The sequence below is a fragment of the Wasmannia auropunctata genome, unplaced genomic scaffold (genome assembly GCF_000956235.1).
Source record: "Wasmannia auropunctata unplaced genomic scaffold, wasmannia.A_1.0 LD336053.1, whole genome shotgun sequence".
NCBI lineage: Eukaryota > Metazoa > Arthropoda > Insecta > Hymenoptera > Formicidae > Wasmannia > Wasmannia auropunctata.
This window is the reverse complement of record NW_012026837.1, coordinates 1652239-1679529: the sequence shown is the minus strand read 5'-3', so window position 1 is coordinate 1679529 and position 27291 is coordinate 1652239. Positions and strand designations below refer to the sequence as shown.

The 27291-nt window shown below is 37.6% G+C and overlaps 7 protein-coding genes across 11 annotated transcripts; 4 read left to right on the top strand and 3 right to left on the bottom strand.

Annotated features, from left to right (window-relative positions):
- Positions 1-40: 40 nt before the first annotated feature.
- LOC105450989 (splicing factor 1) lies at positions 41-5953 on the top strand. Its single transcript, XM_011691156.1, has 9 exons — positions 41-516; positions 778-930; positions 1515-1590; positions 3329-3481; positions 3576-3682; positions 3782-3948; positions 4137-4295; positions 4380-4654; positions 4745-5953. The coding sequence occupies exons 1-9, from the start codon at positions 261-263 to the stop codon at positions 5298-5300; spliced, it is 1902 nt and encodes a 633-aa protein (XP_011689458.1). The 5' UTR covers positions 41-260; the 3' UTR covers positions 5301-5953.
- Positions 5954-6850: 897 nt separating this feature from the next.
- LOC105450988 (NADH dehydrogenase [ubiquinone] 1 beta subcomplex subunit 9) lies at positions 6851-7907 on the bottom strand. The gene is made up of 2 exons (XM_011691154.1): positions 7672-7907; positions 6851-7274 (listed from the first exon to the last, which is right to left on the bottom strand). The coding sequence occupies exons 1-2, from the start codon at positions 7779-7781 to the stop codon at positions 6950-6952; spliced, it is 435 nt and encodes a 144-aa protein (XP_011689456.1). The 5' UTR covers positions 7782-7907; the 3' UTR covers positions 6851-6949.
- Positions 7908-8411: 504 nt separating this feature from the next.
- Positions 8412-10327, top strand: LOC105450987. Its single transcript, XM_011691153.1, has 4 exons — positions 8412-8578; positions 8879-9066; positions 9151-9286; positions 9373-10327. Exons 2-4 carry the CDS (start codon positions 8904-8906, stop codon positions 10133-10135), a joined length of 1062 nt encoding a protein of 353 aa, XP_011689455.1. The 5' UTR covers positions 8412-8578; positions 8879-8903; the 3' UTR covers positions 10136-10327.
- An 863-nt stretch (positions 10328-11190) lies between these two features.
- On the top strand, positions 11191-15022 carry LOC105450986 (FAD-dependent oxidoreductase domain-containing protein 1-like). Of its 2 annotated transcripts, XM_011691151.1 has the most exons (8): positions 11191-11439; positions 11688-11985; positions 12739-13041; positions 13172-13672; positions 13920-14065; positions 14169-14255; positions 14394-14547; positions 14719-15022. In XM_011691151.1, the coding sequence occupies exons 2-8, from the start codon at positions 11893-11895 to the stop codon at positions 14971-14973; spliced, it is 1539 nt and encodes a 512-aa protein (XP_011689453.1). In that variant the 5' UTR covers positions 11191-11439; positions 11688-11892; the 3' UTR covers positions 14974-15022. The 2 variants fall into 2 exon arrangements, with proteins under 2 accessions (XP_011689453.1, XP_011689454.1); XM_011691152.1 differs by lacking the exons at positions 11191-11439; positions 11688-11985 and adding an exon at positions 12015-12476.
- Positions 15023-15106: 84 nt separating this feature from the next.
- On the bottom strand, positions 15107-22328 carry LOC105450983 (nuclear factor NF-kappa-B p100 subunit). 4 transcript variants are annotated; one of them, XM_011691147.1, is made up of 20 exons: positions 22229-22328; positions 20985-21307; positions 20582-20896; positions 19531-19671; positions 19185-19348; positions 18924-19087; positions 18700-18838; positions 18444-18585; positions 18012-18116; positions 17811-17922; positions 17602-17729; positions 17277-17486; positions 17135-17199; positions 16801-17043; positions 16604-16727; positions 16189-16433; positions 15949-16104; positions 15761-15871; positions 15448-15687; positions 15107-15324 (listed from the first exon to the last, which is right to left on the bottom strand). In XM_011691147.1, the coding sequence occupies exons 4-20, from the start codon at positions 19601-19603 to the stop codon at positions 15223-15225; spliced, it is 2523 nt and encodes an 840-aa protein (XP_011689449.1). In that variant the 5' UTR covers positions 19604-19671; positions 20582-20896; positions 20985-21307; positions 22229-22328; the 3' UTR covers positions 15107-15222. The 4 variants fall into 4 exon arrangements, with proteins under 4 accessions (XP_011689449.1, XP_011689450.1, XP_011689447.1 ...); XM_011691148.1 differs by having other exon boundaries at positions 21059-21307; XM_011691145.1 differs by lacking the exons at positions 20582-20896; positions 20985-21307; positions 22229-22328 and adding an exon at positions 20295-20575.
- A 156-nt stretch (positions 22329-22484) lies between these two features.
- On the top strand, positions 22485-25685 carry LOC105450985 (lambda-crystallin homolog). Its single transcript, XM_011691149.1, has 6 exons — positions 22485-22613; positions 23695-23882; positions 24097-24305; positions 24673-24830; positions 24902-25044; positions 25140-25685. Exons 1-6 carry the CDS (start codon positions 22576-22578, stop codon positions 25358-25360), a joined length of 957 nt encoding a protein of 318 aa, XP_011689451.1. The 5' UTR covers positions 22485-22575; the 3' UTR covers positions 25361-25685.
- Positions 25686-25776: 91 nt separating this feature from the next.
- Positions 25777-27085, bottom strand: LOC105450982 (60S ribosomal protein L24). Its single transcript, XM_011691144.1, has 5 exons — positions 26982-27085; positions 26777-26852; positions 26517-26602; positions 26276-26437; positions 25777-25950 (listed from the first exon to the last, which is right to left on the bottom strand). Exons 1-5 carry the CDS (start codon positions 26984-26986, stop codon positions 25815-25817), a joined length of 465 nt encoding a protein of 154 aa, XP_011689446.1. The 5' UTR covers positions 26987-27085; the 3' UTR covers positions 25777-25814.
- Between the last annotated feature and the right edge of the window lie 206 nt (positions 27086-27291).

Below are 27291 nucleotides of genomic sequence, written 5' to 3'. Positions count from 1 at the left end.
GGTGAGCGATACGCGGTTAACATCCGGCCGCGATACGTCGGGAATGGAGGCCTGTTAGCGCGCTCCGTAGGTCGGTGGAGTCTCGCCATTTTCTCGGTGTGTAAATCCGCCGTCCCTACGCCTATCCAGTTGTCGCAAGACTCGCAAGTTGTCGTTGGGCGTTGACTATCGTGACGAGGATCCACGGCGTCTGGTGTGTGGTATTGCTGTGTGTTACGACCGCGAGTGCGACGCCCGACGTGGCGTCACCACGCCAGGCTATGAATCAGTCGCGGAATTTCACGTCGCTGCTGAACCCTAGCTACTTGCAGAATGCTCAGCAGCAGCAGCAGCAGCAGCAACAACAACAACAACAACAACAGCAACAGCAGAACGCCGCGAGCGCAAACCCGGTGGTGGCAGCGGCCGCCGCGGCTGCCGCCGCCGCCGCGGTGAGTGCCGCGATCGCGAACGGTACTCAAGCCAGCATGAATATGGCAAGCCCTGTAACGCAGAATCGCAAACGGGAATCGGAGGGTAAGCGTCTCCACGTCTCCTTCCTTCTCTTTCTCTTTCTCCCGCGGGAACCGGAAAATGTTTTCCTATCATATACAGTTACGAAGGATCTTTAATTTGTCCTGCAAGGAATGTTATCTGTTTCGATGCTAGCAAAAGGAGAATGTTTTGGGAATAGTATTGATATGTTAGAATGTTTTCCTGCGAATGAATGAAATATTTCTATGTTTTAATGGCACGTTTGGATTTGTGGTTTGTGATTTAACGACTGGGACTCTACAGATGATAAACAGGAGAAAGAATCAAAAGAGGGAGAACGCAGGAAGAGGAAAAAGACTAGATGGAGTGGTAGCGAACATGACAAAACGTTTATACCCGGAATGCCCACAGTACTGCCGACAAATCTGACTCCCGATCAGGAAAAGGCTTATCTCTGTAAGTTTTCCTCTCTCGTACAGCAATTACAATGTATCTCCTTTAGTACACTAGTACGTATGGCTAGGGAACCATTTCAAATACTTTGCTTTTGTATATAAGTTCTTTCTGAAACCTAATTTAGAAGAGTAGATGGCTATGAGTGATGTAAGTATAATAGTATACGTATAAAGAAAAATTCTAAATTCTTTTGGAGGTAAGCATCAGGACTTCTTGAAAAACTGTATAAAATCATCAAATTTTGGCAAGAGGGATTGCCAATTTTGCTGAATAACTATAATCTGACCATTGATCCTTTTTCCACGTGAAATTTCATTAAATGACCTATATAATAAATTATGTCATTTAGATACACAGTAATATAGCAGAGGTTCACTTGTATATTTTACAATTTTTTCAAATAACTAAGTATATTGAATAAGTCATAAAAAGCGTTGCAAGCTTTTGACTTTGGAAACAATGAAATATATGTGCAATATACTTTATTACATTTTTGAGACATGCTTATTTTATAGAATGTATACGGCAAATTGGCAATATCTAACTGTTGGGGTTTCCGCCCCCTCTAACCCGTTGGTTTACAGTTCAGCTGCAGATTGAGGAAATCAGCAGGAAGCTACGCACTGGAGACCTTGGAATTCCACTCAATCCTGAGGAAAGGTTTGAAAGAAAACTTACATACCAAAAATGAACATTACATATCTACAATACCTATCTACTGAACATACAGCAGCCCGTAATACAGGAGCCCTTAAAAAAAAGATATCTCTGTGGCTCAGGTTCAATTAGTGTGGGAATACCGATTTGAAAACGTTGGGCTTGAATAGAGCCCTCATGCAACACAGAAGATGAATTTTGATAGTATTGGTTTGCCCTAATCAATCTTTTTTAGTATCTCATTTTTATTAAACACTGCTACGACTGTTAAAGTCACGAATCTTTAAAGTTACTTTCAAAGTTAAGAATTAAGTGTGTAGTAAAGCAGTAGCTCTCGATAGTTTTGACATATATTGAATTATACCAGTAGCAGTGTTTAAAGAGAACAGTGGGTATTCTAGTTCATATGTCTTATATAGATACATTTTTGCACACATAGAATAACTCTGAGGTGACCTATCGTAATTTTTTTTTAATCTGAAAAATTATATGCAATATTAGCAATCAGACATTTCAATGATGTTTTACTATGAATCTTTATGCATGGGTCATCTTGAGTGAGATTCTGCCCCTTTATATTCAGGCTGCCGTGATTTGCACGGCACACTTTAAAATTGTTATAATAATCTTGATGCCAATAGGAAGATCGTTAATCGACTTGCCAATATCTGTTGCCTAATTACAATCTTAATGAGCAGATTTCAGGAAAATATCAGTTTATTCGCATTCTGAAATTCTTATTCGTACCGTAATAATTGTAACAAAGAATTTAACGTTACTTTCAGGTACAGGTCTTAAATAATAAATGCATATACTTTTTCTAATAAATTAATTTATTCCAATAGGTTTAACTTTTTCCAATTTTAGCTGGAACCATTATTTTTATGTCATTGTGTTTCCGTTTAATACCATAGTAAGACATGCCAATTGCATTAATAACTAATCTAAAAGATTATTTCTTAATAATCACAGGATCTCTGTCTTAGCAGCTGACATCATACCGATATCTGCCGTGCACAAACGCGCAGTCTTCCAGTGGTTGCCTACTATAGAATACTAAATATATAGCTATATTCGGCAGCGACAATTTTTCTATTCTTTATTTCGATACCTTGGCACTGTTGGGAAATTTTAATAATACACAATCCTTTTATAGTTTCTTTCTCTAAAAGTACACAACTGATTACATAAGCAAACTGATACAATCATTCAATGACTTCCTTAGAGCACGTCTACAGTTGGATATATTTTATTATAATATTTTTTCATATACTGTTATTGAAGCAAAATTATTGAGTATACATATATTATTTAAAATTTTTTTTTGTTTATGATTATATAGTTTTTCTAATATTGGAGACAAAATTTTCAATACAAAATGTTTCTTTTAGATAAATTTAGAGTATATACTTTTTAATTTATTATTATTAAATTTATAATTTTTAATTTGTAATTTTATTATTATTACATTTTATTAAGAAATTACATTTGTCAGATAATATCACGTTTACAGAGAAATCAGTAAAATCAAAAGAAAGATTGCATAACAATGGCTTATTTGTCAGATTTTTTATCAAGATCAATATACGCGTAACTCTGTTCTAAAAATCAACGGTTCTTCCCCACTTATATATATATATATATATATCATACAGTCATAGTAGGGTCAGGTTGCTTATACGCTAGTACCATCTTGATTAAAATTTATATTTTGATATGGTATTATTTTTTTATTTTTCAGATCCCCATCTCCAGAGCCTATTTACAGTAGCGATGGTAAACGGTTGAACACGAGAGAATATCGTACAAGACGTAAATTAGAGGAAGAACGTCATAATCTGATCCAGAAGATTCTTAAAATCAATCCAGAATTCAAACCACCACCAGATTATAAGTGAGTCACATATATTTTTTATGCAAATAACATTTTTATGTTATATGTTAGGACTTATTCATTTATATTTAAATATTTACTTTTCTTTTTTTAGGCCACCAATAATACGAGTTCATGATAAAGTAATGATTCCTCAGGAAGAGCATCCTGATATAAATTTTGTTGGTTTACTTATTGGACCGCGTGGAAATACTCTAAAATGTGAGCACTACGAAATGCGTTTCGCAAAATTATCGATAAAGTTTCATAACGTGTGCAATTAGAAATGTTAATTTATATTTATCGTTTTGAAATCTTTAGCTATGGAAAAGGAAACTGGCGCAAAGATTATAATTCGTGGAAAGGGCTCTGTGAAAGAAGGAAAAGTTGGCAGGAAAGATGGACAGCCTTTACCGGGTGAGGATGAACCTTTGCACGCATACATTACCGCGAACAATCTAGATGCTGTGAAGAAAGCTGTGGAGCGAGTACGTATTGCTTTTTTTTACAATATTCTATTCTATCTATAATAATTAGAAACTGTATAAGTATAAAAAATACTTATAATATCGAATAAAAAGCATTGTTGAATATTGAAATATATGATAGTGAGGTAAAAATAAAATAATTATCAAGCGAATAATTACATTCTAATTAAATGTGTTTACATATGCAGATTCACGAGATCATTCGACAAGGTGTAGAAGTGCCAGAGGGTCAAAACGACTTGCGTCGCAATCAATTACGTGAGTTAGCTTTACTCAATGGAACATTACGCGAGAACGATGGACCTCGTTGTACCAATTGTGGAGCTTCGGATCATAAATCTTGGCTGGTTTGTGAAAATCGCGTAATATTTTTATTGAAATGATCTCTCTTATTTCTGTAACTAATAATGTAATCTTCGATGGAATTTTAGTGTCCCGATAAACCAAATGTGACAAACAACATAGTTTGTTCAAGTTGTGGTGGCGCAGGACATATTGCTCGTGATTGTAGATCAAAGAGACCCGGTCAGGGAGGTCCAGCAGCCGCTGGAATGGGGGGAATGGGTCAAGCTGGAGATAAGGCTAAAATAGATGAGGAATATATGTCGCTCATGGCGGAATTGGGAGAGGGTCCACCACCGGACAGATCGAAAACAGGACAAAACAGGCAAAATCCCAATCCCAATTATCCCGGACTTTTTGACAGGTACAATCTCTTTTTTTCTTTTTTAATTTTTTTTCCATTACAACAATCTTTTTCACATATAAGTTAAATACGATCCCTTATCGTTTTCAGGCAACAACCACCTCGCGCGTTAATGGCGGCCCCGGCACATCCGCCACCGCAGATGATGCAGGGCGGTCCGATGATGCCGCCACCAGGAATGGCGCCGCCGCCGTGGAGCCAAGGAGGCGAGGGGATGAACAACATGAACATGCAATGGCAGCCGCCGGTGAGCATGCCGCCGCCACCGGGCGTGATGCAGCCACCGCCACCGCCGCCCGGCTCCACTACGCAGCCCAACATTCCGCCGTTGATGCCGTGGATGGCCGGCAACAATCAACCGCCGCCACCAGGTCAGATGCCGCCCACGCAGATTCCACCGCCCGGGATGGGTATACCGCCGTGGCAGCAAGGTCAACAGGGACCGATGCGGCCGCCACCACCGGGCACGGCGCCGCCTCCGGGTTTCCCCGGTGGCTGGCAACCGCAACAGATGGGCGGCTGGCCACCGGCCGCCCCGGTCCCGCCTCCGCCTCAGCAACAAACTCCTGCGCCACCCGGGATTGACCTGAACACGCTGCCGACGTTACTGGCGCAACCGCCGCCGCCACCTCCGCCCACCAGTTAGTCCTAATCACGTAACGAATGACTTCCGATCTAATATATAATAGCGAGACGATATCATTGAGATATAGAAAAGTTTAAAAAAGAAAATGGAAGATAGGGTATAATCTGAGAAAGAGGCATTATGTCCCAATAGGAAGTCACAGAAAAAGATGAAGATAGACAAGAAATTAGGAGCGATGCAATTATGTCGCGACATTGTTTCAGTGATCAGTTTTTTTTTTTATGTATAATCTTGCGTCATTGTGAATTTTTTGGTGTGATCATTATGAGAATTCTGCGAATAGCGTATGTGGAAAATGTATGCCGAAGAAACTCGTAAATCGTATTCTCTAATAGAGCATTTAGTTTTACCTAGTTACCAGTTTTAATTTACTGCGAGTAATGAATTCTGACATTTTCTATAAGAAATCATGTGAATGGCGTGTCATAAATGACTTAAATGGCGCACGAATTTTCCTGTAAAAGCACAACTACATCTGTTTTACTTTTTTTTTTTTTTTTTTACTTCATTCCATTTCCAAACGTCGCTTCCGAAATCGAATCTATCAATGTTAAAGAATTGTAACATAGGTGAAAACATTTGTTCATATATTTTATTTATATATATAATACTCTAAAAAATACTATATATATATATATAAACATTTCATAATTCTTAGTAATCGGTAATATTGTTTTTAATGGCTGATGAAATTGCAGAAGTGTTAAAAAAAAAATTCTGCGACAGTCCTGTAATACTTCAGGACACGCACATGCAACTTATTTGCAAATTGGATGTAAAAAAAACTTCTATTTTAAATCTTTCAAACACCGGAAGATTATGTTCCTGACACTTTTAAGTTAGTAATAAAAAAAAATTCAGTATCATACAAAAACGTCAATTGAATCACGCGCTAATAGACGAGTATTTAGAGGGCGATGCAGGACAATACGAACCCATTTGCGAATCCTTAGGTTTAATTCACCGAATCGTCGCTTCTGTAGCAACGTGTATGTAATCAAGTGGAAATCTGGATTGTATATTTATTAAGACAGTCGTAATTACGCGACTTAAAATTATAACACGAATAAATTTGTGTACTTTAGCAGCGAAAGAAGATTTGCTGCTAAGGTATTCATTTCAGTAGAAAATCAGAAACGGAAAAACCGCGATCCTTAATTTAATGGTATTTTGTGTTTTTCACCAAGCTGACAAATCGTATATATTTCACATCCGTTATCATCCGTCACGGCGGAAGTAACATTCGAAATTACGAGAACGTCCAAGCGCAATAATTTCTTACTGTACGTTGTCCGCGCGTTAGAAAAGAGATTAAGGCAAATTTCGAGCCATGTACGTTTACTTTGTACTGCGTTAGTATTGCATATGTTGAATGTATAATGAATTAAATTATGGATAGAGATATGCTAGGTTGCTTACTATGTATTCTAATTACAATAATAAACACCTATTAAACGGAGCATACTTGTTCGTACATTTGACGGGTTTTGAGACGGCAGTTCTCGTAATGGGAGTGTTCTGTTGATAGGAATGCTATTCTATACAAAGACTTTCATATAACAATATGTATTATATTACATTATTATCTACAAGTTGTGTCACATTGATATGACACAGATATATATATATATATATTTTTTTACAGGCATTCAATGACTATCAATCTTCTTCTTTTCCTCGGGATACGTTTCATAATACCACTTCTCGTATTCGTCCTTCATTTGTTCACGGCGCGCAAAGTATTTGGGATACATAGCCTTCTCCAGGGGATGCCAATAATCCAACATCCAGTCCGGGGTTTCGACCTCTCGACCGTACGCTCCTCCCCTAGCTGAATTGGCGAACGTTATCGGTGCGTAATGTATCTTGGAGAAAAGTTCCTTCTCCCCTTCTTGCAGCAGATGCTTCGCATAACGGAGATCAGTTAGGTTTTTATTCTTGTCGAAACGCTCTCTCATTAGCGCAGCCTGGTATCTATAAAGGAATAATAACTGAAATGTAATTAACTGTCACTGTAAACTTCACTGTATTTGTTGGGCAGATGGAAAATATGATTTGTGCTATCTCTGTCCTCCAAGTGAATCTGTTATTAGTTAAGTTTCGTTTGAATTTATCGATTAAATCCGCCTGTGTGATTTTGATTGAATTCTGATTCATTTAACTTAACAAGCGACATTTGAAATATTTCGTTAACGTGGATAGAATTATTAATTTATTTGACACATGGGAAAAAATTTGAATAAGAGCAATGCACTATAATATAGCTAGAAATTTTGCTTTAATGTGTTGATTTCCGCCGGTTAAATTAATCGTTGATTAATCGTCAATCGGGATAGGGTGGCTGCCACCCTCGATGATGGTATGTACGTACCTGCGGTCGTGCGTTTGATGATACCAGTCCTCCATACAACGCACCGCGCGTTTGTACAGTCTGCACACTTTCTGCTGATGCGATATGAGCTCCGAGGGAATATGCGCCATCGCTCACGTTTAAAACAAATTACAATTCTTCGTTAAAGAACACCCCTCGTAACAAACTAACGAACGTAAATACAAAAACCACGAGTTAACCAAGATGTGAGATTAAAGGTCTTCGAGAGGTCGGCCCTCGGAGTAGAACAGTCGACATCTCGCGACGACGATCGGAATTAAGAATCGCGCTCCGCTATTTTTTTGCGAGATCTTGTAGAATGTTCGAAAACTCAAAATTAACAAAAACATCTCACAAAAGAATTTTACAAAAAAAGATAAATGTTACGCCAAGTAATATGTGTTTTTTCGATTTATCGACACAAGTTGATGCAAGTGTCATTCTATCTTTGTTGTCACTGGCTGTTGAAAAAAAGACAGAATGATGTTGACTAATTGTATCGCTAAATAAAAAATATTCCATATGCAACATATGGGCACGACGCTATTTTTCGCTATTTTCTCATCATTCGCACGCGATTTGATAAATTATTGGAATTACTTCACACAAGTCTTGCATTTCGATTGGCAAGAGCCAATTAAAAATTTTCTCTCGCTGCATCTCGATTGTTCCAGAAAAGCGGCGCTGATTGGCTTGTCATCAGTTTGATGCACTGTCGGGGGACGGATGGTTGCCGGAAATGCAAGCTCGCGCGACGGAAGTGCGCCACTGCACCGAGCGAACTTGATCGCGGCGTCGCGTCGTTTTGGCGACCGGTCTCTCATCAGGATCAGACCATCAAACCTCCTCGGCGATCATTGACTGGTGGATTCTCCTTATTGCCGGGCGATTTTCGCTGATTTGCGAGGTATCACGTTCCCCCGGTCGCGCGTGATTTTCACGTTTCGTCCCTATCGAGCGACGTTACGACCGCGTGCGCAAACGGCAGGGCCGTGTAATGACGCACGCACATCGTAACGCGGCGAAACGTTTCGACGAATTTTCACGCGGGATATCGCAACAACAACATCGTCGTCGTCGTCGCCGCCGCTGCCGCCGCCGCGATTGTCGGAGCGCGCGATTGCAAGCCCGGCCGGCGGGCAGGAATGCGAAAGCGATCACGAGACGAAGATCGGAGTGTTGTAATAAAATATATCTCTTTTTGCAGGTTGGACGCGCGATTTAACTGCGAGATGACCGTGCCACCGGACTCCTATCAAATTTCGCTGAATATCATAGAGGCGATCAAGCAGCATCCGGTGCTCTATTGCACCGAGGTGATAGGCCTGACGGTGAAGCTGCAGGAGTTCAAACAGAAAGTCTGGAAACGCATCTCGGACGAGCTCGGATTGGACCGTATGTCTCTCTGTTATTTTTTTTGTTTCCTCTTGTTTACGCATTGTTTACGTTGCCAATGTTGCTGGACGTTGTCTGTTGCAGCTACATGGGTTAGACTGAAATGGAAGAATCTCAGGGATACTTACTGTCGCATCTTAAAGTGCAAGAACAAGACGGAGGAGGGCGCGAGAAGAAAAAAGTGGATCTTCGAGGATTACCTGAACTTTATAAAATACCCGTAAGAAGTGTTCATGACTGTCTGTCTAGTGATTTTGGCGCTTCACTTTAAGTTTTGCCTTGCTCAGGGGTTTCACTTTCTCGCAGATACGAGCCGGACTATCAACCACAGTGCGTAGAACTGACCGAGGAGTACATACAGGAGATAAACTCGGGTGAGGTAAACTCTGAGGGTCTGCTGGAACAGTTGGAGGATCGAAATGAAGACTACAGCGAGTATCTCGAGATTCTCGAAGAGACATCGACCGATCCAGTTGTAATGATACCAGAGACGATAGAAACGTTGGACAACAGTGGCGTACAATTGGTCACTCAGGAAGAATTTTTGAGTGAACAAGACTCTACGCAACAGGATATTGAGAGCTGCGTCCAACAAATACAGTCAAAATATCGAAAGATACGTCCGAAACGGGTGAAGACCGACGAGTTCGCCACGGAATCATCTAGCCCCAAGAAGATAAAAAAGTCTTCCTTTAATAATGGAAGTGCATCTGATAAAGCGTGTAGTCCCGTTTTCAAGCCGAGTTCATTAAGCGGCACTTCGACACCGGTGAAAAAACAGAACAGTACGAAGAAGAATGACGCGACTTTCGAGCAAGCTTACTTGGCACCCGAGAGTAAGAGTATAGAATTATTTTTCGACAGTATGGCGCAGACGGTGAAGAAATTGCCGCCTAAGGCACAGGCGGATATCAAGATGCGCATCTGCAAGCTAGTGACGGAGGCGGAGGTGCAATATTCTATACAGAACTTGCCACAGAGCTCGCAACAATTTATAGCGCCACCCGGCATGATACCCAAGTTAGTATTGATACCTTGTGATATGATAGATAATCAAAATCAGGATTGATCCGTTTGTATTAATTGCGCGCCGAAAAATATATTACAGATTTAGTACAAACCAATCATTTTATATTAACAATTTAAACTGTTACGAATTTGCTAATATTATGCATGATATTAGCCAATTTCTAAATTTTATGTATGTATGAGGAATTATTAGAAATTTGTGTTAATATCACAATACATATTACACACACACACACACACATACACGCACACACACGCGCGCGCGCGCGCGCGCCCGTATTATGATGTTAACACAAATTTTTAATAATTGTATAATGTATAAATATAAATTACAAATCGAATATGAACTACATAAAACGATTTGTTTGACTGTGGACAATAAAACGCTAATATTATTTCAAATCATTTAAAATTATTTATTAAAATAATTTATTTCCCTTAGCAGAAACTAATTTATGCAAAAAATGCGAATGATTCATGAAAAACATATAAGATACATAAAACTGTATATGGATCGTTGAATATTGAAAAATATCTGGCGATTTATGTTTCTGAATGACATTAAAAAATTTCTTGTATTATATGATTTTATAATAAAATGTGAATATATTCTATTTCATTGGAAAGAATCATATTCTTCAAACTATTTATTTATAGCATCTAGTTATTAATTATTCCGTTAGGAAAAGAAACAAAAAATAATCTGTTACAAAAATTGGGCAATTTTTTGTATTCAAACACTTATTAGTTATTCCATTAGTATTTCCAGGATTTTTCTGTCCATTTCTCTTCCCCGGGCTGCCAGAACTATTCACTTTTCAATAATTTGGAGTAGGCAGTCTAACGCTCGCGAAAAAGTGTTAAAACTCGTCACACAAATGCGTTATCTAGAAAGATAACGTACAGATTGCTGAATAATATAACTATGACGTACTGACAAAGCTTATCGTTGTCTTCGTTAATAGAGACGCTTTATCGTGTAGAGTAATAAGAAAAATTACATATATCAGATGATTACAAAAAAAAATATTTGCTTTTTACCAACTACAGATTAAAAACAGACGATTGTAAACATGACATAGCACATATACAAAACATACGCAAGATCGTGTCACACTCTGCGTCAGTATCAACGATCAAAATCATAAAAATAATTCGTTATTGAATATAGTTGCAATATATATAAAGGCCCGGTGTAGGGAAAACACAGACCATTTGAGCTAAACAATTTAACGTTTTCCGTAACGATAAATCGGAGTGGAGGGAAGAAAGGAATCTGCTCTAATTACCCGCGAGAGATACTACAACTGCTATTGTGAGGAGCTATATAAATATATAAATCAGGTAATTATAAATCAATTTAGCATGAAAATTTTCCTCTTCTGTAGAATTTTCGTGACGCAACATAATTTCTCGGGAGATAAACGATAGAGGAAAAAAGTGTTTCTCTCTTATCACTTGGAGCACGTGCTCGAATATACACATGCGCGTGTCGATCACGGCCGATGGCCGTCACGGCGCGCCGTTTTCGTTTTTAATCGGCGAGCGAGAGGAGTACGGAGGTACTGCAATTTCTTTCTCTCCTTCCACAGCCGGCTGCAGTTTCGTCGCCGACAGAAGGGATATCGAACGTGAATCGGCGATTCCGTTCGCGTTGATAAAAAGCCGATAATTCTATTTGTTCTCGCGCCTCGATAACACCTCGATAAATAGTCGTGGATGTTTCCCGGAGGAGCGACGAGCTGACGAGCGGTCCGCTCGACAGGATCAGCCGACGAGACCCCCGGGCCAACGAGGATGCTGCGGCACTTGGCACGCGTGCAGCGGCACGCAGACCTGCTGAAACAGCGCCCGGCGGCGGTTCAGTTCGCGAACTCCTCCTGGAGGGAGGTGAGTTGTACGCGCGTCGACTGGGACCGAGTGGAGGTTAGGGACCTGACGGACGACACTTTCGATCGTGATGAAGTCTGAATCGAATTCGAGTACAACAGATGATCCTCGGCGATTTCGGACTTTCGCTTCCTCTCGAAGCCGCGCGAGATCTCTCGATACCCAATTTAAGTTAATGGCACGTAATCGCGAATCTGTCTCTTTTGGATGGATATCAATTGGTTTGTTTACAAGTTTAATTTGACGTTCGTCGCAGACCTCGGCGAGGACGCTTTCGGTGCGAGAAACGAAAAGTTGTGGGAAACGATGAGAATCATCGCCCATCGGCATCGCGAAAGGAGCGTTGAAAGAGTTGAAAGTGAAGAGTTATTGAGGTTAGGAAATTTGCCTTATCGATGGAGCGCGATCGACGACACGTGACGGAATGGCGCGCGAAATTTTGTAACGTAATTGCAAGAATAATTCAGATGCAATGAAGTAATTAAATGACTGTAAGTATTTTATGAACGATAAAACGCGACGAATCTCTGTTTCAAGTGCTAAGTGAAAATCGGAAGTGAAAATTTTATTAAATGAATTTAACTCCTACGTGTCGAGCATAAATATACGTATAAAATATTTCAAAAAGATAGATTTTGTGTTAAAGATTTAAAATTTTTGTCAAATTTTGTGTGGACAGAAATGAATATTTTCGCTAAAGGCTGAGATGAGCGAATTGAACTGGATGATTGACATAGAATATTAAATTTACAGAGTTCAGAGATCAAAGGCGATGACGAGAGGAAGAATTACAGAGAATTCATTGACACTTCCAACCCGAGGCAAAAAATAATGAAAGGTTTAAAGCATGACTGGAAAGTGCTGAAACGTGTGTTGTCGCCCAAGAGAGAGTACTCCGACTTTGAGGCGCTGTTGAAGGGAAGAGAGATAATTCCTGCTCACTGTGACGTGCTTATCATTGGCGGCGGTGCGATTGGTAGCTCGATAGCATATTGGCTGAAGCAGAAAGTTTATAGAGATGAATTCAATGTCGTTGTGGTTGAGAAAGATCCTACGGTGAGACATTGATTCGCACAATATCGTATTTTCTAATTCTCAAGCTTTCTTTTTTGAATTAATAATTTATGCATTCGATATAACTTATTTAAATTAATTGAATGTATATAACAATTAAATATTATTTCAGTACGCCAAGGCTTCCACGACTCTTTCGGTGGGTGGCCTGCGTCAGCAGTTCTCTCTCGAAGAGAATATCTACATGTCGCTGTTCGGCGCGGAATTCCTGCGGAATATCAACGAGCACTTGAGTGTCCCCGGGGAGCCGCCCATCGACGTGTGTTTTCACCCTTACGGCTACTTGGTACTGGCGACCGAGGCGGGCGCTGAGACTTTGGTGCAGAACTCTAAGCTGCAGAATTCTCTGGGGGCGAAAAATGTCGTTCTCACTGCCGAGAAGCTGAAACGCACGTTTCCTTGGATAAACACCGACGGGATCGCGGCGGGTTGTCTCGGACTGGAAAAAGAAGGATGGTTCGATCCGTGGTCCCTTCTGTGTGCCTTGAAGAAAAAAGCTAGTCATTTGGGTGCTCAATACGTCAATGCCGAAGTCAAGGCTTTTCAGTACAAAAATGTTTCAGGAGGTTACGATTACAATATGAATCCTGTCAAAAAATTAAATAACGTAGTCGTAAGTATACAGATTTTGTGTGTATATAGGTACATGTAATACTTGTCAAGTTATATGTATATAAGATTTTAGGCACAGGCTGCGTGGAGTTGATTATTTTGGCTGTTCGATAAATATTGAGTATTTATCGCATATGCGGAGTGATCAACAGTCTACGCGACCTGCATCTAAGATTTTATATAACTTACCAGCTACAAGTAATGATAATAGAATAATATCTAATGTGGACATATATATTTTTTGTCAGATAAAAACAGAGGACGGTGAGATTAAGACAATAGAATTTGCCATAGCTATTATTGCCGCGGGCGCGTTTAGTGGCGAGATAGCCGAGTTGGCTGATATCGGAATAGGGGAGAGATTATTATCTGTAGCTTTACCAGTTGAACCCAGGTGATTTTCATTAACGATTAAAAAAAAAAACTCGAGAATTTCGTTACCTCTTGCTTCTCTGTCTCTATATTATTGAATAATCATTCAATATTCTCTCTTACAGAAAACGATACGTATATTGTTTCCATTGTCCCGACGGACCTGGTTTAAATACACCTTTAACGATTGACCCCACTGGCACATATTTTAGGTAAGTTTTTTTTTTAAGATATAACGTGTACTCTTATACTACGAATAAAATAGACTTAATAAAGGTGAACGCGGAATAAAATGAATGTAATACAATTTTTATATAAAATGTAAATGAAATAAATTTTTTTTTTTTCAGACGCGATGGTTTAGGAGGTAATTTTATCGGCGGAAAATCACCAGAATCAGACGAGGAGCCGTCAATTCAGAACTTGGATGTCGATCACGACTTTTTCGACAATAAAGTGTGGCCTTTACTTGCTCACAGAGTACCGGCATTTGAAAAGTTGAAGGTACGTATATTTTTCATTGTCGAGCAATAATATGCATAACAGGATTATATAGTAAGATATTCATGATGGTGTAGCAAGTACAAATATAGAAGTGTTAAATGCATTAACGTGCTAAAATAATATGTTACAGCTTTTTTCTCTTTGGATGTATATTCTGTCTTTATGTATTAGGTGAAATCTGCATGGGCTGGATATTACGAATACAACACGTTCGACGAAAACGGTGTTATTGGCCAGCATCCTTACCACAACAATTTATACATTGCGACTGGTTTTAGCGGACATGGTATTCAAAAGGCACCCGCGGTGGGACGCGCGGTATCGGAGCTGATTTTACATAAACGATTTTTGAGTATAGATTTGTCCAAACTGAGTTTCGATAGATTCTTAAAGTCAGAACCTATGAGAGAAGCTAACGTATTTTAGGTAGTAGAGAATCATTGTTTTTTTTTGTTTTTATATTTGATTGTACCATCTGTCATATAAATTTGTAAATACAATTACAAAACTTAAAGACATCTTATTAATGTAAAAAAAATGTCTAAATGTAATAAATAAATACAGTTCTTATAATGATATCTTTATAATGTAATTTGCAATGTCAATAATACAACAAATTTTAAAAACTGTACATACAAAACGATTCAATATGTGAACGATTTAAGAGTGCGCGACTCACTTCATACATAAAATTTGATCCATGTATATCACAGCATCTTCTATGCCTAAATCCTGCATTATGTTTCGCAAATCGCTGAGAGACGTACTGGTTTGTATCTGCAAAGAATTAAAGACACAAATTACACAGTTCAATCGTTTATCTCTATGAGAGAACGTACACGTTCAGAAGAATGCAAAATAACGTGCAAAATATTCGACGAAAAAAAATACGAATCTTACAGCGATATAATTCAAGAGGAGTAACGACGCACTGGATGAGTTCTTAAAGGTATTCATTAAGTACTTGAAGTTGAAATGCTGTGCCAATTCTTTCCATCCTTTTGTCTCGTCCAGAATGTTTGCTAATTGTTTTTCTTGTTCTGTGTCTAACCAAACTTTATGTGTATCCTCTATATTTTCTTCTTTTATTTGCGTGCTCTCGATTAACATATCACTTTGACCAGAGACGAGTTGTAAGATCTGCAACAACGCAATTTTTTTAAAATAAATGTATTCTTTGTAAGGATAAGACAATGTGAAATGTTTTTCGTACGTCTGGTTTGTTCGACGCCAGGTCAAACGATGATTGTCCGGTGCATTCTTCTATATTTTCATCTTCTGACTGCACTTCCAGTTTTACATCCTCTGTTTGTTGCTCCTCAGTCTACCATAAAAACGATCAAATTTTTAATAAAAACAAAATCATACCATATTGTAATGAAAAAAAAATTGGACACATACATTGGATGATTCACGATTATAATTTCTTATGTGTGGGTCAGCGCCGTATTTCAGTAGAAGGGCACATATGTCTTTGGCCTTCGTGCCTGGTGTAACTATTGCGATGTGCAGTGCCGTATTTCCGCTAAAGTTCCTCTTGTTTACGTCTATGTTGGTCTGCTTGGAGAATTAAAAACATTAGTAACGTGATTAGTAACGATATTTTATATAAAAAAATGTATTCTCAACAAATATTCTTACGTTTTTTAACAGGAATTCGACAATGTCTTTGTGGCTTCCTTCGACTGCTATATGCAAGGCAGTTCTTCCATAGGTCATGTCAGTGTTATTTACGTCTGCGCCAGCTCTAACGAGGGAGCGCACCGCGTAATGTGAACCCGCTTTGGCAGCTAATTGCAGAGGTGACCATCCTAAATCCGTATTTGCTTCGATATTGATGTCTTTTTCAGATAATAAAATATCAATGCTTCTGTTTGCTTCCGGAACTAAAATCAGAACTCTATGTAAGTTTAAACGTAAGATAAAATTATTATATATTATTCGCAAGTGCTTTTTATCACATCTACATTTGAATCGAAATATTTTGCTACGTGTTAATTCGTTACATTAAAAAAAATTGTTCAATCACTTTAAATACTTTTAAATTGTTACATACACTTTACAGCTTTATGTAGTGGCATTTGTCCATAATGATCTGTAATATTTGGATCTGCGCCAAGCATGAGTAATGCTTCTGTAATTTCCGGTTGATCTTGCGAAGCAGCATAATGCAAAGGAGTCTAGAATGTAATGCGATACATTGAAATTTTTGTAATTAAATAAATAAAATATATTAGCGTTGAGAAAGCATACCTTTCCGGAACTGTTTCGAATGTTCACCAACTCTTCAGCATTTGTATTTAGAGTGCTCATAAACATCAGAATACGCTTTACATTGTCTTTTTGTCCATGTCGAAGCGCACAGTGCAGTGGCGTATCTCCATAAGTTGTCCTGTCTTTGAACGATTTTTTAATAATATCTTTTGCTTCGTTTGGCTTTATTTTCATACTTTTTATCGTATCGATAATAACATCTTTCGCAAACAATTTATCGTCCTGTAGAAACAAAATTTAATTAACATATAATATTGATGCAATAAAGATTGCAACAATAAATTTGTAAATCAAATACATTGAAACTACTTGCTTTTTTATTCGGCGCACCATCATATGTTAACTTATCGTCGTCTTGGTCTAATAATTTTGCGTACTCTATAAGATTTAACATGATACGTTTTTACATTGTAACTTTTGAATAAACTTTTTTATCGCTATAAAAAGACACTTACCTTCCAAATCCATACAATCGACAAAAGAGCGAAATTCACTAGAGGAACATCTATCGTCTAACATTTTCTTTATTTCTTTAGATATGTCGGCACTGTCATTGCTTGAATGCATATTCGTTAATGGTATATTTGTTGAAGGCGTAGGATTACTAAACGTCATTTGCGCCAATTCCGTGCTATTTGAGTGAGAGACTCGCGTCCTCTTCCTGCCTGGAATTATAAAATTGCAAGGAGTTATAATGAGAAAAAAGTAGAAGTCAAATGAAAGAAAAGAAAAACAAGGAACATAGACGACTAAGAATATTTAACTTTACTATCAACTTACCTATCATGCGGTCGCTTGGCTTATATGTGAATTTGATTGGTTCTGAACAAGCTCCATCTGAAGGACGTTCCAGTTGTATGAAGACTTCCTTTGGGGAAGTAATATTTCGATCCTTGAACGGTGGAGCTCTAGAAATACGACACAGTCAATCACATGCGTTATGGAAGGAAGGAAAAAATATTTAAATGTAAATCACATGTAGTACGTACCGAAATACCATGGCATACTGATGATGGACGTCCAATTCCGAAAAACGACCATAATCAATCCAGATTTCAATGTCATCATCGTCAAGCTCAAAAAATTTTATCTTTATGTTTTCTATAATATAATGCGGTTTTTTATATCAATATGTACAATGTCTAGACAAAGCATATTCAGCTGAAATGATAAAATTAGCATGTGCTTACTTTTTGAAACTTTCTCCACAAATATGAATATCTCTTCGCCACCTTCGCAGCTGCTAGTATGTTTATCTATTCTGCATATTTTAAGTTCTCCAGTTAATGCGCTTTCTGTTAAAATATTAAGATTTCTTTACTCATTTTCATCATTCATATAAGTATATATATATATATATATAGAAACACACGCACATATATATATATATAGATAATGTTCTTTGTTAGCATCCGTGAGACAAAGAATCAGTTCAGTTAATCGTGAATACGAACCTAGTTCGGTTTATTTGCGTTCAATGCAATACGTAAAATATTTGATAATCGCTTATATAACACGCTTATATGCTATACAAATATACGTTTATATGACATAAATAAATTGAAAATTTTGATCTTTTTTCTCGAAAAAAAAATTTATTGCAATAAATTATTTAAACTTACTCAAATTATTGATTGGATTACTATAAACCGGTGCTGTAATCGGTCTCAAAATAGAATATTCATCTTTGATAAATCCTTGAAAACAAAGGGCAACACTATTTAGGTTCATAAATTTTTGGTAGTTATCCGCGTCAGCTTTAATCTGTAATTATTGTTATAAAATATTTTCTAAAGAATATATTCAATTGGTTCTTTTTTTTAAATAAAAATGTAAATTTGATCGATTTTCAGGCTGATAAACGGCATTAAGATTTACCTGTGCTTCATCACGAACACTGAGAGTAGCGTTTACATTGGAACGTTTGCGTTCCTCCAAAGTTTCATAGTGCAGTTTTTGTATTAATTCGTCCTTGACGTTTCTTCTTGCCGTATGTATTATACCCATAGAATTGAATCTGTAATAGAGGAATAATGCTGACTGAAGAATAAAACAGGATAATTACGTTTGAAATTGCGCTACACTATAAGATATAAACGTACGCGGCTGTAAAATCATTTTCAGCTGAAACTGTTATATAATGTGGTTCCACTATATCGTCATTGCCCACTCGCCTCACTAATTTATGAGCATGTGGTATTCTAAAGTCTTCATCGGCTGTGACCAATGTGCAACGTATTATCGCTTTATCCAAAAAATTGTGTAACTGAAAGTTTGAATAATAGTAGTAAACATCGTTATGAAGAGATTAGTTTAAGACAATTAATTTCTTTGGCAATTCCCTTCATATTCATTACACTCACCTGGACCGTGGGTACGCTATTTCTACTTCGTTTACGTCCAGTAGTGGTATGTAGACCGTTCAGGCTTCCATGTGTCCCCACCATTTCAGATTTGTATCGAAATCTGAATTTCTCCACTGGCTGCACCAAGATACTGAGGGATGCTTCCATACCAAATATCGTTTCTAACAGATTGAAAAAGTTTGATGTACATTCTCCATGGAAAATAATCGTTACTAATATTAGACGATAAGGGTTTAATATTGTATATATTGTTCATAATTCGGATGCACGTATGTATGTATACGTAGGAACAGTATTGACAAGTTATGTCTTAGACAAGACGATTTAAAATCAAAATGCATACCTGCATTTGTTAGATTAATAAAATCATCTGTAATGTGCAGAGGCGACGTCGACATGGGTGACATATTGCTCATAGTTCCCTGAGATCCAGAACTACTAAATGGACTTAAAATGTCTGTATTACTACCAATTGGCGTTAAATCTGGAAAAAACAAGACACACATATGTAAATTATAAAATCTTTTGATTATTTTTTCGTGGGTATATAAATACGTTATATTATATATAATATTATATATACAGCAATAAGTCACCTTCTTCAGGATTCATTTTAATGTACACGATACACAAATATCAGGTTACGTCGAGAGAGTAAGTACCGTTTGAATATTAAAAATAATTATAATTCAAAACGCCTTTTTATTAATTTTTATTTCTTTTAATACCTAAATAGTAGTTGTCTCACTAAAACTTTGGCTTTTCTCGAATATATTTTATAACTGTCTTAAAATGTAAAATATAAATATGAAATAGTGATGCGACAAAGAGAGATCATGGACATCTATGTCCATGAGAGAGATACATTCCAAGATGAATAAGATATTCAAGAACACAACGCAGATTTATATTAACAATGTCATTTCTAATATCTGTCAGGCAAACAAGGAGCACGATTGGTTTTTTTACATCCAGATTCTTTCTCGTATTAACAATTGTCAATTGTGACTTAAACTCCAGAACAGAAAGTGTAAATATCACGCGAAGCCAAGAGGATGTCAACTGACACATCTGACACGCTTCGGGATGTGCGCGCGCTTGTATTACCGTTGAAGTACGGGCCCTCATTATCCGCGGTGACGTCGGTGGTCAGTATGCTCCGCATCGCTATGTTAATATTCTCGTACGCGTCCGGCATCTCTTTCTCTCCGGCCGGCGATTCTCTTCACTTCGCAGAAGAATTAGCGAGATGCGAGTAGTGCGCGATGCCCGTCTGTCACGCGCGAATGTCACCAAGTGTCACTGAGTATCGAAGGCTTGTAGATCTACGAGCGCCGGCGGACTCTCGAGTCCTGAGACAACGCGCCCCGACGTAATGCAAGCTTGTTACTCACCAGACGCGCGTAATCAACTGCCTTTAATTCCGGAGTGCGTCAACGGCATATAACCTTGACGATGATCTCCGGTTCTTCCCCGGGAATTACACACATCCACCAATCGCGCGTCAACGTGGCGTGCACGGATTTTCCGTAACTAGGGACGTATCCGCGTTACACGACGCCCTGGTGAAGTGTGAACCGCTTGTGCGCTCAGGAATGTCTTCACGATCCTCTGCGCTCTTGTTCTCACGGAATCCATAAACAACTCGATTTTCAGTTTGATAAACAGCATTAATATTTTTTTGGCTACCAGATCTGTTTTGCGTATACCTAAAATCCCGCAGGAAAATACGAATGCTATTATACACGTTTTAATAGAAATAATACATACATTATATATCTTAATAGAAATATGTACCTAATCATAATATTATTATAGTATCTGTCTTCGCTTTCTTTCATATAATTCCTGTCTCGAAATACAATACACACATTGTGTTTCCTACTGTTTCACGCTTTCTGCTTTTCATTCCAATTTTTGCTATATACTTTTGTATAGGTTTCATGGAGACGTTTTCCAAAAGTATGAATAATACTTCATCAAGTTCGTATTACTGAAATCGGTAGATATTCATCGCTCGTTAGAAGACAGAAGACAATTAGTTAAAGCACTCATGTGAAAAGTTCTCAGGGTCAGTTGCATTCCGATTCGCTTTACGAGCTCTCAATCTTTTCTTCATGCTGTAAAATGTAATATCAAAATAATTTTGATTAATCTCAATTAGCAAAGTTTAATATTAGGATAACCAATTCAAGTTGAACAAGTGAAATTGCACAGCGTTATTATATATAAGGATACTATTATAAAATTTTGTTAAGGCAAAGAGAGAGAAATGATAATGCAGTTGAAAGTAAAATAAAATATCACATGTTAATTAGCATGTGCAATAAATTATTAGATGAATCTTGCAAGAATTTTCGTAGACGCTACATCTTTCTCTGGTTCCTCCGTGTTTATTCCGGTGAAAGTATGTTGTGCCAGTCATGAGTAAATTATCTGTTTATTTTTATCTTTGCTTGATATGATTCTTATAGTCTTCAAGTATATTGACATGCCTGCTCTGATTATTGCATGGTTCTTCGAATTTTCCGTAGATAGACTTTCGAAAAAATTCATTCGACTAAATAATTTTAACTTAATGAATTTTTATATATTAAATGTAATTTTTTGGCATACTATCGATCTCTCTCTCTGTCTCTCTCTCTCTCTCTCTCTTTCTCTTTTATCTTAATTTGCGAGCGCTGCAAACGTAATAACTCTGGTAAATTCCACTCTAGATAATCATTGCCGAAATAATTCAAAAAAACAATTCAATACAATTTAAAAATTTTTCTTGACAAAAAAAACTACGAAAAATTATTATTAATCATATAACGTCAGAAAATTTTGAGATATAATCACGCACGTAATTTTACATTTCTATTGCATTCCCAGCTCTACTAAAAAAGCTCTAAATGCATTAAAATAAATTTTTAAACTTTTTAAAAATTATAAGTATTAATTATAATTAAAAACTTGTTATATTAATTGTATTTTATAAAAATTAAACACATTAATTATAATCCATGTAAGTCATAAATAATCGTGTGCTAAAGACTTACGCCAGGAACTTGAATACTTTTTTATCATAAAGAAAAGTTATCTAGAATGAAGTCGTTTAATTTTCGCGAAGCTGACACGACCATATCGATCGACTGCTCTCGGTTGCTACTGTCGTAATGTACGTTCTACAAGATAACGCTGTGGTAAATATCTATGATAGCGCCTTCAGTACAGAACGTCTCATATAATCTTACAAGACCCATTAGCATACACATATGGTGGGGATACTGATAGCACGCATATATATTTCTGAACACCTTCAAGCTGTCCGTGAGTATAAAATTCCACTCGTTACACGACTCACGGAAACGCTTTCTCTGCAGACATCCGACCTATATCGGTAACGATGACAACTAAAAATGAAAAGATTGGAATCATTGGAAGGTAAAGTAATCCATTTGTAATTTAAATTGTTCAAAACTGCAAACTGTTATAATTATGTAACACGTTTATTTTCAGATAATTGATAATTGATTACTCGTTACAAATTGATTGTAACAAATAATCACAGTAATTGATCATGAGCCAATTACTAACAATTTTTTAACAAGTATCGATAAGTTTACGAGTGCCTTATACTAGATTGATTACTTTGTTCGCAAAATCGGTTTTCCCTCATAATTTTAATTATTTTTTAAATTATTTAAGAATTGTGATCTTTAAGAAATTTATTTAAAGGTGCGTTTAAGGTGTCATTTCAACAATAACTAAAATAGCTGACAGTTTACGCCTATAAAAATAAAAAATTAAAATAAAATGTATTTATAGAACGTTAACATAAAAGAAATGTAATGCTTTAACTTTATAAAATTGACCTTCACAGCTGATTCACACAGCTGATTTCACAGAGACTGTTAGATTAGAAAGGAAAATTCTAATGTTTTTACTATCATGATGTATAGCGAGTCATAATATCAAACAACAAACACATTCGATATATTGATAACTTAAATAGCAAATGTAAATGCGAATTAATTTTATTGTATTCTCAATTTTAGTTATTTACAGCTATTATTAGCGCGTTCTGTAAAAGTAATGAATTTTCATTTCATTGTGCATCCGATTATTTCATGACATCTTATCACACTTTATTAATCGATTATCGCATCATGCCATTTTTTCAAACGATCACATCGCGATTTACGAAAAAGAAATAGCAAAACTGTTAAGTAATTGCATTTTTTTTGTGAGCTATATTTGTCCGAAGATAAGATAATGCGCGAAGTGGTAAAAACAACGTTTCTCACTTCAATTATATCTAACAGAATGACGCACTTGCGATCATCTATAATTTTTACATTGATCTGTAAATAGGCGTTTTACAGATAAAACACGCGAGAATGCAAACTTGAAATTGAGAATTTAACGCTATAAACATACGAGAATGCAGATTTGAAATTGAATATAAAAGAATCTTGTACCTTTTCATGAGATTATTTTATCTTTGTCTTAATATCTATTTCAGCGGTTTAATTGGACGCAGCTGGGCGATGCTCTTCGCCAGCGTGGGATACCAGGTGACTATTTATGATATCGTTCAGGAACAAATTAAGAGCGCATTGGAGGACATCCGTCAGCAATTGAAACGTCTCGAAAGTGGCGGCCTTCTCCGTGGTACACTAACGGCGGATCAGCAAATTAATTTGATAAAGGGTTTGTTTTTGCCTACCTTTTTCCTTTAGATTCAATACTACAGCAATCGTTTTTATGCCTTAACGCCGAAACGACTAACGTGAAATGTAATGATTGCAATGATTACGTGTTAAGATCCAAAATCGATTTCTTGTAGTTGACGGGATAACGTTTGGGATGATTTTTTCCAGGAAAATTCCATTTTCATGTAATGTAATGAAGGATTTGTTTGTAGGATCGTCCGATTTGGCGGAGACTGTGAAGGGAGCGAAATTGGTCCAAGAATGCGTGCCGGAAAATCTCTCGTTAAAGATGAAACTTTACAACGATCTCGACAAAGTCGTTGACAACAAGGTGATCTTATCGTCTTCGACGTCCACATTTCGTCCGTCTCTTTTCAGTGAAAAGCTAAAACATCGTGAGCAGATTATCGTCTCTCACCCCGTACGTATTCACAGACTACTTATAGTAGTACAGCAAATGACAGATTTCTTTTCGCTAAAGCTTCGCACTACAAACCCAATTTACATATAAGAATTCATATTTATAGTACATTATATCTAAGAAAGTTCCATTATATATGACAAATTTATGAATTATAAGATTTTTAAGATAATATATTGGGTTTATAGTTAGAAATTTAATTTGTGATTTCTGATGCGGATAACAAATACTTTTTTTTCAATTTTATTGACACAATTTAAAAAATAACTAAGAATCAATAAGATTAAACAAAAAAAGAGTATTTGCTATTTGCACCGTATATTTATTACATTATTTGATATTAACTATTATGATATTGCAAATACAGGTGAATCCTCCTTATTACGTGCCGCTTGTGGAAGTAGTGCCAGCTCCATGGACGCGTTCTGATATTCCTGAGAAAACAAAGGCTATCATGACTGAGATCGGTCAGAAACCCGTTGTTTTCGGCAAGGAGATTGACGGCTTTGCGCTCAATAGAATACAGTATGTAATCGAACGTTTTGTTTGATCGTTCAATTATTTCTTCACGTCATATATAAGACTCATATTAATAGGTATGCAATCTTAAATGAAACCTGGAGACTGGTGGCTGACGGAGTGTTAAGTGTAAAAGACATTGACGCAGTAATGAGCGAAGGTCTTGGGATGCGTTACGCCTTTCTTGGTGCCTTCGAGGCTGCGCATCTGAATGCGGAAGGTAAGCCAGTCGTCCTGATGCGAAAAGAATCGTTAAGTCGTCTACTGTAAAAACTAAGCGAAAGGAAATGCAATTTGCAATTTATTATTTTATAGGAATGAAGAAGTACTGTGAAACATATCACAAATCGATCTACGATACGAGCATGACTTTTGGACCGGTGCCTAAATTCACCGGCGAGATGGCGGAGAAGATCAGCAACGAATTGAATGAAATGTGTCCGCTCGACAAATTGCAGGAGCGACGCGCATGGCGAGACACCGCCTTGACGAAGTTGTCCATACTCAAGAAAGAGTTAGATCAAATAAAACAGTAAAAATTTATATTTGTACATATGCAATTGACGTGCCAACGTTAAAACTGTATAAAAAACAGATCCATATGAGTAAATTTTATCAGACTAAGACCGTGAGTTTCTTCATGGAAAAAATATTAGAAACGAATAAGTATAAGAATTTCAGTCTATCCATAATAAAGAAACCGTGTACTGTGGAATACAATTTGATAGAGTGAAAATTCTTTTATTCCTGTTACTAATATTTCTTTCATAGTGCTCTAAATGTGAAAGATGTATCACTGTGATTGTAAAAATTAAATGCAAATTATATATATATACTAATACAATCGAGATCTACATATTACTTGAAATCTTTATTATTTGAATTGAATGCCTATCTCGAAATTATTCCTTTAACTATAAATTTTTTAATTAAAAAAAAATAAGTCTCAAAATGAATTTATATTTTATTTTATTTATATAGCTACAGACTTTAACGCTTTGCTCCGACGCGAGGTGCGGACTTTTGCGTCACCTTGGCAACCTTCTGTTTTGCCACCTGTTTTGCTTTTGCAGGCGCTACAGCCTTCTTCGTTGCCTTTGCAGCTCTCTTTTGTTCCTTTGCCGCCCTGCGGAAAAGAAAATAAGTGAATCAATTAAACGATATTATTGTAGCATAATATTAGATGATACTATCGCATCGATTGTATGAATCCGCAAAAGCCAGACAATGTAATTGAAGATACAGTTCCGGGTGAAGTAATTCAGTTTTATTCTAAGACATTCTGAAATCTGATGAAGCAGAAGAGGCTTTGTCAGAGGAACAGATGTCTTGCATGCAGTTCGTCTTCGAGCAAAAAATATACTTGCTCTTCGAGATATTTCTTAAAATGCCTCAAAGCAAATAATTCTTTAATGAAACAAATGAATAGAGACGATCGAAAGAACACATACTTGATTGCCTGTTCCCTCTGTGCCTTGCGGATCTCTGGCTTCATGTTACGTTTAGCCAAGATATCTGTGAGGGAAGCGCCAACGATGGCACGCTGGAACTTTTGAGTACGCCTCGTCCTCTTCTTGGTCTGCTCCTCCTCCTGACCCTTCTTGTGTTTACGTCTGAAAGACAAATCGCGCATCGCGTTAACAACAGCTGAAGCTGGAGAAACTTTGCACGCCGGCCTGACGTATTCTTTACCTGTACAAAACGGTCCATGTCACCTTCCTAGGATTTCGCCTCATCAAGTGCGCGGACTCGCACTTCGAGTTGAGGAAGGTGAATGTCTGCGGAAAGGAGCCTGAGGTTAGTTACGCCAGCACGTGCAACAACAAGGGGCGAAATGGATGCGCGGCGCGTCGCGGTAATCGAAAAACGTGACGGGGCCGCGATCCCTGACTGTCTCGCTCGTATCGTCGTTATACCGTCGACGTTACGTCGCTCGTCCCGGCGATACTCACCTTCCCGTCAACTTTGACCATGGTCTTGCCATGGCCCGGATATATCTTGTACCCGCTGTACGCGCACAGGCCGATCCTGGAAATATCATACGTGGATTAATACGGACATCGCGGTGGTGCGATGCACCGCGTGCCCGTCGTGGATACAACGGGATCGCACCGCGGGCATCGGATATGTATCTTCCACGGAAAAATCGCAACTTACTTCATCTTGACACACGACGCGGAGAAACGCGTTCGACAAAAATGGCCGATCTTCCCTTCCCGCTGCTTCGTGCTTACGGCCGGTGCCGCCAGTGGCGCCAGTGTTGGACATGTGCAAACGCTAGCGTCGTAATTATGCGCGCGCTATAATAGTGCAGCGGAAGAATAAATTCAATAAACCTCCGCTAAAATGTGGTTCGAGTCTCCGCTAACAAGTGGGGTTTGAGCGGTTTGAGCCAGCTGCTCCTCTGACCTCTGACAAAATGAGTATAATTCCTGTGTATGAATTTAGCGGAGACTCAAACCCCACT

Coding starts and splice junctions, on each gene's coding strand:
- LOC105450989 (XM_011691156.1), top strand. CDS start 261: ATGAATCAGTCGCGGAATTTCACGTCGCTGCTGAACCCTAGCTACTTG. Junction 931..1,514: donor TCAGGAAAAGGCTTATCTCT/GTAAGTTTTCCT, acceptor GTTGGTTTACAG/TTCAGCTGCAGATTGAGGAA. Junction 4,655..4,744: donor TATCCCGGACTTTTTGACAG/GTACAATCTCTT, acceptor TATCGTTTTCAG/GCAACAACCACCTCGCGCGT.
- LOC105450988 (XM_011691154.1), bottom strand. CDS start 7,781: ATGGCGCATATTCCCTCGGAGCTCATATCGCATCAGCAGAAAGTGTGC. Junction 7,275..7,671: donor CATCAAACGCACGACCGCAG/GTACGTACATAC, acceptor ATTCCTTTATAG/ATACCAGGCTGCGCTAATGA.
- LOC105450987 (XM_011691153.1), top strand. CDS start 8,904: ATGACCGTGCCACCGGACTCCTATCAAATTTCGCTGAATATCATAGAG. Junction 9,067..9,150: donor GGACGAGCTCGGATTGGACC/GTATGTCTCTCT, acceptor TGTCTGTTGCAG/CTACATGGGTTAGACTGAAA. Junction 9,287..9,372: donor CTGAACTTTATAAAATACCC/GTAAGAAGTGTT, acceptor ACTTTCTCGCAG/ATACGAGCCGGACTATCAAC.
- LOC105450986 (XM_011691151.1), top strand. CDS start 11,893: ATGCTGCGGCACTTGGCACGCGTGCAGCGGCACGCAGACCTGCTGAAA. Junction 14,256..14,393: donor CCCACTGGCACATATTTTAG/GTAAGTTTTTTT, acceptor TTTTTTTTTCAG/ACGCGATGGTTTAGGAGGTA. Junction 14,548..14,718: donor CGGCATTTGAAAAGTTGAAG/GTACGTATATTT, acceptor TTTATGTATTAG/GTGAAATCTGCATGGGCTGG.
- LOC105450983 (XM_011691145.1), bottom strand. CDS start 20,385: ATGCCGGACGCGTACGAGAATATTAACATAGCGATGCGGAGCATACTG. Junction 19,672..20,294: donor TGAGGGCCCGTACTTCAACG/GTAATACAAGCG, acceptor TGTTTTTTCCAG/ATTTAACGCCAATTGGTAGT. Junction 15,872..15,948: donor ATAATCGTGAATCATCCAAT/GTATGTGTCCAA, acceptor TTTTTATGGTAG/ACTGAGGAGCAACAAACAGA.
- LOC105450985 (XM_011691149.1), top strand. CDS start 22,576: ATGACAACTAAAAATGAAAAGATTGGAATCATTGGAAG. Junction 22,614..23,694: donor AAGATTGGAATCATTGGAAG/GTAAAGTAATCC, acceptor TATCTATTTCAG/CGGTTTAATTGGACGCAGCT. Junction 24,831..24,901: donor TTTGCGCTCAATAGAATACA/GTATGTAATCGA, acceptor TCATATTAATAG/GTATGCAATCTTAAATGAAA.
- LOC105450982 (XM_011691144.1), bottom strand. Junction 26,438..26,516: donor ACATGGACCGTTTTGTACAG/GTAAAGAATACG, acceptor TTTGTCTTTCAG/ACGTAAACACAAGAAGGGTC. Junction 25,951..26,275: donor CAGAGGGAACAGGCAATCAA/GTATGTGTTCTT, acceptor TCTTTTCCGCAG/GGCGGCAAAGGAACAAAAGA.